This window comes from Mytilus edulis, chromosome 10 (assembly GCF_963676685.1).
Source record: "Mytilus edulis chromosome 10, xbMytEdul2.2, whole genome shotgun sequence".
Taxonomy (NCBI): domain Eukaryota; kingdom Metazoa; phylum Mollusca; class Bivalvia; order Mytilida; family Mytilidae; genus Mytilus; species Mytilus edulis.
This window is the reverse complement of record NC_092353.1, coordinates 25,700,019-25,714,431: the sequence shown is the minus strand read 5'-3', so window position 1 is coordinate 25,714,431 and position 14,413 is coordinate 25,700,019. Positions and strand designations below refer to the sequence as shown.

At 32.6% G+C, this 14,413-nt stretch overlaps 1 protein-coding gene across 6 annotated transcripts in view; it reads right to left on the bottom strand.

Annotated features, from left to right (window-relative positions):
• The window catches only part of LOC139492078 (putative N-acetylated-alpha-linked acidic dipeptidase), an 83,556-nt gene that overhangs the window by 39,756 nt on the left and 29,387 nt on the right, over window positions 1-14,413 (bottom strand). Inside the window, exon 1 of one of the 6 annotated variants that reach the window (XM_071280208.1) lies at window positions 7,896-8,061. The exons of 4 other annotated variants lie outside the window; for them this stretch is intronic. In XM_071280208.1, coding sequence (XP_071136309.1) covers window positions 7,896-7,939 — 44 coding nt within the window. In that variant the 5' untranslated portion in view covers window positions 7,940-8,061. Of the gene's footprint in view, window positions 201-7,895; window positions 8,062-14,413 lie in introns of those variants that run through there. One more of the 6 variants, XM_071280211.1, reaches the window with a different exon arrangement.

Below are 14,413 nucleotides of genomic sequence, written 5' to 3'. Positions count from 1 at the left end.
TTTCCACGCGACATGTTGGCAAGATATGAAATACAAGTATCTAAATATATTCACTACATATAATTGTAACACAACATTGACTCATGTGTGTGTTCATTCAACCTATCATAATACAAGGTTGGATCTTGGAAATGCATCAATGCGAACCAATAACTACAATTAACCCCGACGCTTTAGTACTGGAATGTTTTAGAATTAACTAGTATTTCAGAAGTTTGAGAAGGGCGGGTGAAAATCTATTCGTAATACATATAAAAAAAAAACGCCTATCATTTACATATGCTAATCAATGTTTATTTATTATTAAATACATTATAAGGTGCAAAAATAGATTGCATATCTTATTTGTTATTAGATCAACCTGTATAACGTTAAATCACCTGATCGATATATATTCATATTGTGTATTTAATGACTTGGTATAAATTAAAGGTATGCAAAGAATTCCACTATTAAATAACTTATCTGTAAAAAGTAAGAGTGTCAAAAAAAGCTTAAAAGGCCATATATAGAACTTTTAAATATAACGCTTTAGTACTGGATGTTTTATACTTAACTAATCTAGTTTCAGAAGGGCGGATAGAAATCGATTCGTAATGTATAAAATAAACGCCTATCATTTACTTATGCTCATCAATAAATATTCATTATTATATTATATTTGTTTTAGATCAACCTGTATTACATCACCTGAGCCGATATCGTCAATAGTGTATTTAATGATTAGAAAAAAAGTTAAGGTATGTAAAGAATTCCACTATTTCATAAATTATCAGAAAAAACGTTAGAGTGTTAATATAGCAATAAAGGCCATATATAGAAAAATTCCTTTACGAAGGTGGAAATTATCAACGTTTAATAACTAGGATAGCGCTATAAAATGGTGCCAAATCTTTGACGATTAAACCCGCCACATAGACGTCAATTTTCTCATGTATATATTTTAATAACTTCCTTTAATATGTGTTATATAATTCAGTAATTTCCTTAACAAAAACATGACTGAAAATAAGTATAAAAATATGTATCTTTGGTGATTGTACTGAGGAAATTAATTCCTAGTGACTTACTTCAAATAAATCTATTATTAACAGCAATCATTGTCTTTTTCTTGATTTTAGTATTCCAGTTTCACACGGGAAACTCGGTACTAATAGTAACGACAATAAAAGATCAGAGTCTCAATGTCCCCTGTGTAGCACATATTTTATCTATCCAAGGTACAAGGACACTAACTAAAACAAAACACCTGTTTGGTTGTATAAGACTATGAATTACTATCTTAGAGAATTAAAGGCGCAAGTGAAAACAATTACAAATACTATTTCCAAGGGGAATAGTTCGTTTAAAATGTTTGATCAGAACTTATTTTCGAAAATGTCAAAAGACATTGCTGCTATAAATAGGAACCAGGATTATAATTTAATACGCCAGACGCGCGTTTCGTCCACATAAGACTCATCAGTGACGCTCGGATTAAAAAAAGTTATAAAGCCAAACAAGTACAAAGTTGAAGAGCATTGAACATATGATATAAGTTTCATAAGATTCTGGAAAGAATAGTATAGATGAGAGCGCTAACAAGATGGACGTGCAGTGTTTTAATGTACCCCGTAAACTGTGAGTACTCTTAGATCGTTACTTTGTCTTTTGTCTTTCTCTAAATTGTTTCTGTGCTTAGTATCGATCTGAGAAGTTACGTCATTTTCAACTGATGTTTTCGGTTTCTTTTTTATGTTTTTTATTACATGTAGACCAGCGGCTGTTTCAGTTTGATGGGAGCGCTTCCGAACATACAACACTGTTACATGTCTCGTTGTAAGTTGTTTTACATTTTGCCATACTGGGGTCTTTATAGCTTACTAAACGGTTTGGGTTTATTTATTGTTGAAAGCCAAACGGTAATCATATATTACGTCTTTTAATCTTTGTAGATATTCGTCATCTTCTTGCGTTTAAACATAACTTTTTAACTTTCCGACAAGGGTGTCTTCACCAAATAGTAAGTTATCTCAATAGGATCATTTCATAATAATCACTTATGACAGGTAATTGGTGATGGGTATGCATTAGCATCCATGCATTTCAACTGCAAACATAAAATGTGACCCACCTACAGAAAATATGCTTAAGTCACTTCGAAATTTATTATTATTAAAAATGATTAAGGTTTCATATTGGGTGTGGATGTTTATTTAAAAGCTTGTTTTTACTTCTTTTATAGCATACTATTAGATGGACGTAAATGTTATATATGCTTGTACAAACCACAAAGGATATGGGGTCGATTGAGATTATTAATCACTTCCTTGATCTGTTGACAGTAGATTTATCAGGTCAATAAAAATGTACGTAGATCAATAATTGTTAACCAATATTGTATACAAAAATAGCACAGACTCAAACTAACTGTTCACTTATTATACTCCGTCTTTAGAATACGGCAACAGGATTATTTCACATAGTATTAAAAGCAAGTTCCTATTCATACTAACAAACTTGCAGGTAGCTCTTATTTGAAATACCCTACAAAAATGTAACAAATGTTTCATACATGACCATTAAGTGTATGAAATTGTTGTCGCTTTGACACATTCCCCATTTCCATTCTCAATTTTATATATCTGAAAAAACATGAATGTTAAATATAGAGCCTGACAACAAATTTCTGGACGCTCTTATTTGTGGTTTCCTTTAGAAAAACGCGACTAAAATTGCATACATTGCCGTCATTTGTTAGAATATACATGCATAAGTAATCGGTGTAAACAGAACAGTAAGTTGATTAGCGATTAATCTGAAAATGCATAACTAAGTAAAGCATGTGGTAAAATAGCCTAGTAACAAGTTCCAGGAAGTTCTTCAAATTTGTATTTCCGAACAAATAAGCACCTAAATTTTATTACAGGGTCATCATATGTTAGAATATACAAGTATTCTGCAAGCGGTACGTTCACGGTGGATAAGTCTGTAACTAAACCACAATTATAAAAATCACTTCCAGTGGGGAATATTTCGCGTATATTCCAGATGAAAACAATTTAACTATATTCAATGCGTAGATTCTGCAAGGTTGGTAGAGCGTGTTTGAAGGTGGGATTTTTTACTGCCCCTGAAACATGAAAGCATATTTGAAAGGGGCAGACGTTTTGTCGTAAGCGTAATACTTTGAGACATCAGATTTAACTTCGATGTCCTGACGGAATGTGGTTGCGTATTCACAGTCAAAACAGCAGCCACTCTTTGGTATGAGTTTTACTGCTAGATTGTCTATGAGTGACCATATTTCTATAATTCAATCAGAGTTTATTAATGTGTATGACATGATAAAAATTTACAACAATGACACAAATTTTGTGCAATGAAAAGAACAGTATAAAAATGTGTAAATAACTATTATACGATAAAGCAAATACATTAGAGAATAATTCTCAATCTTAACTTATTATTCTGGAAATACAAAGACTTTGTATGATAGATAACGAGAGAACTTTTCCAGCAGAGACCATGATGAAATGATGTATGGTAGGAGTGAGTAACTATAGGTTATAGACGGCCTTGAACATAGAGCAAAACGCATTACGCATATCGAATTAATTAATGTTACCACTGAATGTATATTAGAACTACAGCTATTATGAATATTTTCTGAAAAGGAATTAAATAAGATCTGGGCATCCAACAGCTTACAAAAGACAACACAAAACAAAGAAAACCTTCACATTTACGTCAAAATACAGCTTACAATAAAAAAGAACCTAAAATCTAAGAATGTAAATTAAATGATAAAACACTTTGATTCGTGATGAAAGGATACCATTGTTCCTAAACAACTTCAATTGAGGTCCCAATTATCTTGCAGTTCCACTACCTAACTGCTTTACACTTTTGATAAGTCAACACTTTTCTTTACAATGACACCCTTGTTTACACAACATTTTCATTTTTATACCAAAAATATTGGGGATTAAGTTTATAATTACAAATAAATGAACAAATCTCACAATTAGCAACTTTTGAACATAAGAACCTCCTGAATATGAAAAGCAAAAGATGTGTTCTAAGCGTAAAAGAGACGGCAAAACAAACAAAAAACAAAAGTCAACATACGGGTTTCACAAAAGGTTTCGACAATATAATCATATATTTTGTATTCAAACTCTTCGAAAATGTTAAAACACTTGAATTTTATCTTGAATTGAAAACAGTGTTCCAACACACAAGTTTGATAAGGAAATTAATTACTCTACAGTGCCAATATTTACCTAACATCTAATAATTATTGAATCGGCACCAGCTTTCTTTGAAAGTGACAACGTTACTTATACTTTTAACTAATTGAATCCCAAATCAATTACAATACTTACAAAACGAAATGAAAAATAGAGGATTGCGTAATTCATTATAGAACTAGAAAATTAATGCAGTATTATGTCATAAGATGTATAGTTATTAAAAGACGTTTTGAGTAAGAAATAGCAAAATTGTGGTCTGTCAACTGATCGACTATGAAGCAAAGTGTCAGAGTATTATATTTATTGTTGACAGGAATTTGATAGCCAAATCATGTAAAGTATCTATGTTGAATTCAACGCAGCTGTGAATGATAACCAGATTGGGCAGGCGATTGCTTACTTACTGAAAGTATGTAGATGATTCACTTTATCTTTAAATAACATTGAGAAAGGAAATAGGGAATGAGTCAAAGCGACAACAACCCGACCATAGAGCAGACAACAGCCGAAGGCCACCAATGGGCCTTCGATGTATCGAGAAACTCCCGCACCCGTAGGTGTCCTTCAGCTGGCCCCTTAAAAAATATGTATACTAGTACAGTGATAATGGACGTCATACTAAACTCCGAATTAAAGTTTATTTTCAGCATTGTGTCTCATTTAATATTTATAGTCACGCCCGCCGTGTTGACTTGGGTCTAGAAATCTGGTCACACTAACTCATTTTGTCCAACAGTAAGAACCATGCTATGGCAGCGTCCGCTTGGTACTGCGTAGCGTTACACACGACTCTATGTCTTGTCGGCATTTGGACATCAAATCTGAGGCTACTTGTTTGAAGAGTGGACACTATGTGCAAGAAAGAATCCTCGCATCAGTCTTTGAGCTCCGTATATGTCCAGTTTCAAGGCTTAATTTCTGCTTTATGCATCTTGCCCTCTCTTCGGTAGTGGAACAACAACCGATCCACTTTGCAGATCATACTTGTTTATGAATATAAACTTATATACATCGTTTAAAGAGCGATATCAATAACTTATAAGTTCAAACTCTTTCGAATGCTACTCTTGTAAATTAAATTGCATACTTAAACAACGCTCTGAGTCAAAATTTGGGGAATAAACAGACGTTTAAAATACGAGAAACGACTACAAAAAATTGTCTTACGAATAGTTTAAACCTTGTAAAACCAACATTGCCATAACAAATGCAAATGTAGATTTTACAATAAAAAAAAAAATATATCAAATGTATGTTCATCGTCAATCATTCACAGATACTTAAGATAATACCTTCGGGAACGAAAAGTCCAACGGCTGTTGAAAAAATGCAAAAGCAGTCACTAATAAAAACCAAACCTTCTGAACTAGATGCATTCAGAGCGATAAATATCACTACACACTACACGTATTTCTCGAATGATCTTCAACATGTACACTAGAGATCAAAATTGTAGAAAGGTAAATAAAGAAAACTTTTAAGACAACCAAACCTTAAAGGGGCCGACCCAGACCAGTCACAACCGTCAAAGAATAAGTTTGCTTAAAGTACTAGTAGTTAGTAGTTAAGCTTGAATAGAGTTATCCAAATTAGCAATTAAAAAATCATTAGCACAATGTTTCATTAAAATGATTCCAGAACCGAAGCATTGGCTACCGGGCTGACATCTTTAAATAATCAAATTTAAATTAAAAAAAAAGGAATCTTGTTTATTATTTCCACGATGTCTCTGGTGGGTATTTGTCTCGTATACAAAGTATACCAGATATATATAGATTGTCGTTGATCATCTCAACGAGGTTGATTTTCTCGTTTGAGCTGAAACGGTGAAAGTGAGAAAAACAATTGATTTGAGATAACCAATGATAATCTGTTTATCGCTATTTTAACTATGACGACAATGTTCATTTCATTGACAACGGGTTCTAGCTCCCTTAATTTCTAGCGATAATTTTTCATAGCACTCGACTCCGATGAGGGAGGAAATTATCAGTCAGTAAGATCAAAGGGAAATTCCGTAAAATAGCGGTAATGAGTGATATTCAAGACAGTTCTAATTTACAATCCTTTCAAATCCGATACATCCATGCCAACCAGAACACGTAATTTACTGATTTCTAAACTAGCTCTAATGCGTGTCCATAATAAAACATTTCAATAATTTGGGATACTGACTAATAATAAATGATATTTTGGCGAAGTACATGTTCTTTTAACATCCGTTAGCATTTATCTCTTAATCTGCTGTAGACATGTACAGAATCTGCCAGATTACGACACAATGATAGATGAATTGTATCATTGGATTTGAAAGATATAATAACAGATATGTATTGCGTAGTAGCATTCATAACAGCAGAATATCGAAATATCATTTCGATATAAGCAACCAGTAAAATAAATTAACCGTTGTTGCTAATGTATTATTGGCTTGCAGGTCAATAATTCAACCTCAGTTGAATCCGCATTCGTCGTTATTATACGATTTTACGTGCTTTTCTCTCTATCGATATTTATTTTTTATAATGAATCGTATCGCCATCAATTGTCATTGGAATTCAACTCGATAGTTGATTAAATGGCGTCGTCATAAAATATGATCGAAATGCTGATATATTATAAAGATAGCAGCTTCTGTCTCTGCAATGATACTTTTTCTCTTTTAAATAAAATAGACGAAGATGTTAATTTTTTGATGAATTCGATCCATGAATCTAATGAAAAAAACATTAAAACGGTGAGTGTTATCAATTCATTTATAATCTATCCAAGTAAACGGAAAAAAAATGTATTGGATGATAACATTTATACAAAAGTGATAATTCAGAAAAACTGACTATTATAGATAAATAATCTTAGCCGTATTTGGCACAACGTTTTGAAATTTAAGGTCCTCAATGCTCTTCAACTTTGTACGTGGTTGGCTTTATAACTACTTTGATCTGACCGTCACCGATGAGTCTTATGGAGACGAAACACGTGCCTGACGTATTAAATTATAATCCTGGTACCCTTGATAACTATTTACACCACTGGGTCGATGCCACTGCTGGTGGACGTTTCGTCCCCGAGGGTATCACCAGCTCAGTAGTCAGCACTTCGGTGTTGACATGAATATCTACTATATGGCCATTTTTATAAATTTCCTGTTACAAAACTTTAAATTTTACGAAAAACTAAGGTTTTTCTTCTCCCAGATATATATTCCCTTAGCCGTATTTGGCACAACGTTTTGGAATTTTGGGTCCTCAATGCTCTTCAACTTTGTACGTGTTTGGCTTTATAACTATTTTGATCTGAGCGTCACTGATGAGTCTTATGTAGACGAAACGCGCGACAGGCGTATTAAATTATAATCCTGGTACCTTTGATAACTATCTTAAATGGTAAAAATATTTATTACAGTAAAATCTATCTAAACTTTCAAAACATGTTACAGATATGCATATCTGGTTCAGCAGTTTGGTCTAGTACAATAAAAAGAATTCTGTATATGCATGCGATATTTCCCGCTTTTATGCAGCCACCAATCAATCATTCAATAAATCAAGTTATCAATCAATGATTTGTATCACATCATTTCATTTCTAAAAAAAATATAACTTACAGGAGATACCACTGATGTTAAATAAGTAAAAAATACAATTGCGAAAAATTTACCTTTCTTGTTGTACTCTGGTTGTACATCTTACTTTGAACACCATTATCCAAAGACTGGACAAACGAGATTCGGTTTACAAGGAAATGACAACTTAATTATTTGAATAATAATCTAACCTTTCTAGAGTCGTAGGAATTATTTGCGCAATACAAGTAGTTTCAGAATACGTAATAAGAGGAGAGGATATATAAAATGAGTTATCACTTGGGGTCCGCCTTTACTACTTCGGATTCTTTTAAAGGTTGGAAACTGAAGGGTGTAGCTGCATATCACACTACAAGGTCGTAAATAGTATATGGAAATACTTTTAACTTTGTTATATTATCCAATACGTGTACTTTAAATTGTATGCTATAACAAGTGTTTTTATAAATAAGAGTAAAGTTATAATAGCATATCAAGCAATATTATCATAAGATTATGTAAAGCTACGAATACGTTCACAAAACCACTATTCCCAATGTCAGTACTATTGGACGTTAAGTAACCAACAATTAATCAATAAATCAATTTTCAGTAAGAATTAGTACAACATATATCTAAACACAATATCTACGAAAGGCGAATACATTTAATTTAAGTGTTATGTAATTTGGTATAACAACCTAGTCGATGCCATCTTTATATTGATGATACGGTAAGTCTCCGAAAGTAACACTAGCCAGGTAGTCAGTCTTAATATGTAGAATATGGTAAGTCCCCGAAAGAAACACTAGCCAGGTAGTCAGTCTTAATAAGTAGAATACGGTAAATCCCCGAAAGTAACACTAGCCAGGTAGTCAGTCTTAATAAGTTAAATACGGATACTTGAGATTAGTTTTTCTTTTACTTTCGAGCAACAATGATAAACTATTTAAAAGTTTTGGAATCATGTAATTTGAATATTTAAAAGGAACATCCTTGGAATAATACTGAATGCCCACTTAGTATTATAGTATGGTGTTGTTCTGAAAAATAATTTCTTAGATTACCTGTCTGAGGAAGTTGACAAGGTTGCTTTTTTACAATTTTAATATTTATCAACTGTAAAATCGTCGTCGAAATCTTTCGACATTTAAATAGCACTGCTTGTGTTTCATATCCGAATAACTTTGACCATTTGTTACTGATAAGTTAACGTTGAAGTTAATAATTCGAAAAGTTGTGAGAGTTCTAATAATCTACCGTGAGTGAAGATCTGCTATACAGATGAAAATGGTGATACGAGCAACACAATGGTGATTCTAGTGAACGTCCAGTTTTTTAGCAAGAGTTTAGCGCCAGTTTTGATGGGGTTTGTGTTACGAACTCTTTGATCATTGTTTTGTTGTCTATAATGCCCACTTGTAGATGTGTGTTTATATTCTGGACTTGGTCTATTCTTTTTTCCCATATGATTTCTATCTCATTAATTTTTTAATAATTCCGAATATTTGTGATAATATTACGAGTATTTGTATAAAGGATTTTGACCTTTTGAAAAAATTCATCATCTATATAGTTCAGGGAACTTTTAGAGTGTGCCTTGATATTTGATCTGAACTTCAACTTGAACTTCAAAGTTTATATAATTGTTGATATTTATCTAAAAATATGACGTTTATTGTATGTTAAAACACAATGTGACGTTGTTGATTTTTCTGTTTTGTGTTTGTTCATAGAAAGAGTTTTCGAAACAAATACAATTACGAATGCCAAGGTAAAGCTATTATAGCTTACGTTAACATTCGGTTAGAGACAAGTTTCAAGTCTTAGTCGAGATGATCATTCTACTTTCAGAATCACTTTTATTCCAAAAAACAAAAAAATACAACAAATTATAAACATGTTCCAGCGAAAAGTCTATAATATATTATACCACAGAAAGATTTTGGTCCTCAATGCTCTTCAACTTCGTACTGTATCCGATATTTTAACTTTTTTAATTCATCGACACTGATGAGTCATTTGTATAGACAAAACCTCCGTCTGGCGTACAAAATTATAAGCGTAGTATCTTTGATGAGTTTTTTATGCATAAATTGGGTGCCACTACTAGCCAGGTTGCTCTTATAATCGTTTGAAATTTTCTTATTTACAGTAAAGAACATCATATTCTCATCTGTTTTTATTTATTTGATTTTATTTACCAAGTAATCCTAGTAAGCACTTCACATTACTACATTTCCTGGTGCATTAGGAATCAAAATTACATCAGAGGGAAAAGAACCACATCTTTTTTTCTTGAAATTAAAAGTCTGGGTTAACACTATAAGTTTTGATCAAAACCCTTATGATTGCCTTAGCTGTATTTTGCAACACTTTTAGGAATTTTGGATCTCAATGCTCTTCAACTTTGTACTTTATTTGGCTTTTTTTTATTTTTTGGATTCGAGCGTCACTGATGAGTCTTTTGTAGACGAAACGCGCGTCTGGCGTATTTACAAAATTTAGTCCTGGTATCTATGATGAGTTTATTTATGTCAATTTTCCAATTCTGAACTTCCCATTCCTCATTAGTAACCACCCACCAACTTCTAACATATGTATTCTTGCTAGACGTTTAAAAGTACAGGAAAAATGAAATGGTAAACACACATTGTTATATAATCCTAGTATGTTTGTATGAAACTCAAAACTAAACCATGTTTTAACAGACAATACATTTTGAAAATAGGGGCATCAATTATATCTATATCCAGTGATATAAACACTTAAGAAGAAAAAAACGTGTATGCTTTTGTTAGTAGAATCTGTCGTGTTGTATTTCGCCGCTTAAAAATGTATCGTCATCTTGACTTTTTATCCAACAAGAGGGATAGATAACCCTGTGAATAGTTCACCCGACAATTAAGACAGAACCCCCTACAAGTATGGATTACTTTCGACATTTTCGAATGGCATGCTTTAAATTTAGAGAGTATTAAATTGGTCCTTTTTCTATTATATCACACAGACTGATATATAACAGTTTCGTGATAAAATTCAAACGCGCAAAAAATGTGTATTAATTATTATCTAAGGACTATTATCTAAGGACTATAACTCATATTTGGAGTCGATTGAATAATAATCAATTGCAACAACCGCCTTTTTTTTGCTGGACAGGCATAAACGAAATTGTTTACAAACAAGATGTTCTAAGGATGACTAGGGCCAAGTTTTGTTCAGAATAGTCTGAGGTTGCTAAAGTGGTGTGGTTTTTAAGCAATGCCAAGATATAGCAATATATTGCATTTAACTTTGTTCCGAGGATGTACTAAAACAGTTAGTGGTAAGAAACGAGTTGCTTCCTAGTCGAGATAATCATTCTTGGATTCCAAAAAAACAACTACGCCAAATCAGTAAAGTATGTGTTTTCGTCAAATTGTCAAAAATTCGCTAAAACCACCAATAGAATTTTGATCTTCATTCCAATTCAACTTCATACTTCATTCGTTCTTTTAACTTTTTTATTCGATTTTTACTATAATTCGTTTGCAGATGAACGTGCGTTTGGCGTATAAAACTATGCGCCATCTTTGATGAGTTATTTTGTGTATTAATTGGGTGTCACTACTAGCCGGTTTTCTCTTGTAATCGTTTGAAAACGATCTTAAACAAAACCTTTGTACGGTAATGAAAAACATCCTGTACTCTCCTTTTTATTTATTTGATATTATTTACCAAGTCATAGTACACTAAACATTTCTACATTTCCTAATGTAATTGAAATCAAAGTTCCATAATATATAGAAAAAACAACCCATCATTTTCATAAAATTTAAACTCTAAACAAATCAAAACGTTGAGATTAATCAAATAAAGGCAACAATAGTATACCGCTGTTCGAAATTCATAAATCGATAGAGAAAAAAACAAATCCGAGTTACAAACTAAAACTGAGGGAAACGCCTCAAATATAAGAGAACTACGACACAACAGAAACACAACATTTAAATGTAACACACACAGAAACGAACTATAATATAACAATGGCCATTTCCCTGACTTGGTACAGGGCATTTTACGATAAAATGGTGGGTTGAACCTGGTTTTGTGGCATGCCAAACCTCTTATGTCAATTTTCCAATTCTGAACTTCCTATTTCAATAAGTAAAATATAGCGTCGGCCTTCTAACATCGGTATTTTGGCTTGACATTTACTATCAAGAGTAGCAGAAGACCAGAACAACATTATTAAAGATCCTATTATATTTGTAGGAAACTAAAAACTTAACCATGTATACAAGAAGAAGTAACGACGGACAAGATGGGAATAATGTCATTAACAGGAAATACATTTTGAAAAAAGGGACAAATATACCAGTTTCCCCGTAATATCAACATCTCTCACGTTATATTTCTCCGTTTTAAAATGTATGGCTGCTGCTAGTTAACCCGACAATGGAGACAGAAGGGTCGAACAGGACGCCTTATAATATATAAGAAGATGTGATACGATTGTCAATGAGACAGCTCTCCACAATAGACAATAAGACGTAGATTTATAACATATATTGGCCACCGTACGGCCTTAAAACTAAGCAAAACCCATACTGCATACTAAGCTTTATATGTTTTGTTGTTATTTTACTCGACAATTAAGCCCGAATCATCAGAAAAAAGTCTTGGTTGCTTTGGACATTCTGCCATTAAAAATTGAGAGATAAAGAAAATTATCCTTTTCTTTTTTTTATCACACAGACTGGTTTATGCTAGTTCAGTAGCTGTTAATTCTGCATATTTATTCTGTTATGTTGAAATATGATTATTTTATTAATTACAACAAAATGTTGTAATGTTCAGGAAAAGATACATAGTACAAAAAACTTCATTTATAAATAAATCTTGTGATCAAAGGTAATCTTCTTTGATAACTTCAACATTTTTAGCACTTCCGTCTTTCCGGATTATTGAGGTTATCAGTCATACCTTTACTTCTTTAAAAATCGTGAAAACATCGTTAATGTAATCAGCTTCCTATGACATCACCTACCCATCTGCTTTATTTAATTTAATTCCTCTCGTGTATTTCAAATTAAATAAAATCTTAGATAGTATCACGTAAGCTGCGACCTGTTGAAATTGACTGACATGAGTATCATACGTTTATAACACTAATACATGTTGGGTAACGAGCTTGTTTGAAATAAACATATCAAAGATGCCACGATTTACATTTTGCACGTCCGACGCGCGTTTCTTCTACAAAAGACTCACCAGTGACGCTCACACGAAAATGATCAAAAGGGCAAAATAAAATACAAAGTTGAAGAGCATTGAGAACATTATACGTCAATAGTTTTTTCTCTTCAAATGCTGCTTAGATCATCTTTTCTTGGGAAAGAACATTCTTAGTATTTTGAAGATTTTAAGTTTTTTGAACATTTAATTTGTAATTATAACCATGTAATTGATAATGTATGTCAACACAGCAGTGCTGACTACTTGGCTGGTGATACACTCGGAAACCTCGATCCACAAGCAGTGGCATCGACCGAGTGTAGTACTTGAGGGTACTACAAGCCGTATACAAGCCCGTATTTAAATACTTGCAATAGTAAATATGATTTTGTTTTTGTTAAAATAGTTTAGAACTAGAACTGCATCCCTCAAAGGCAAGACAGACTGGGATTTACTGAACTGCTTACAATCTCTTTTGATATATAATCATCTTTAAATGTTGGCCTCGTGCAAACCTAGTGATATATTTTTTTAACATAATCACATTTCGGTCTAAAACTAAACCGGAATTTGCATGTCCTTTAGATAACATCATTTGGACGCATGAACATTTATAACGTGTGCTTTTATTTTATTTTTTTATATAAAGGGTTTATTTATCATAACGTTTATCTTAGTTTATGTAAACGATGATCACGGAATGCACATTGTCAGAAATGATCAAAGCACATATTGTAGTACAACATGGCGGTATGTAAGGGGGTAACGATAACACTAGTTACATGTACTTTACTGAAGTACTTTGAACTTTGGTTCTGTAACTGTGAGCCATACTGCATGGTTCATCATTGTTGTGCTTTGGCTGGTGATTTCATATCTCTAGTACGTGCAGTATAGAGTTTTAAAGTACTTTGTTTCTACTCATTTTATTGGTACTTCTCTTGTGACGTTTGTTATTTCACTAATTCATATCATAGATTACAAAGCCGACATTATTTAGATCTTTGAAAAAAACATTATCATGAGCTATCTCAAGCTATGAACCTCGTCATGCAGCGTTTGTCCATATCTTTACATTTAAGTCGTTATACCAAACGATATTGATCTATTGTACAGAGGGGCCTCAGAAAGCAAAACTAAACAATATTTTCAACTCGATTCAGAAAAAAATTGTTCCGCATACCTAGCCTTATCAGATTGATCTTGGAAGTGTCTGTCCTGTAAACTGATTATTTTGTTAACATGAATAGAAAACATAAGAAAAATAATAGATTTGTTTAAATTCAGTGGTGAACATTTCATGCTTATTCAGAGGGTTAATTCACTACTTTTTTAAATGGAGTGCTCTTCAAAGTGGGTCGACTGGGGTTATACATTAGTCAAGTAAGCTCTT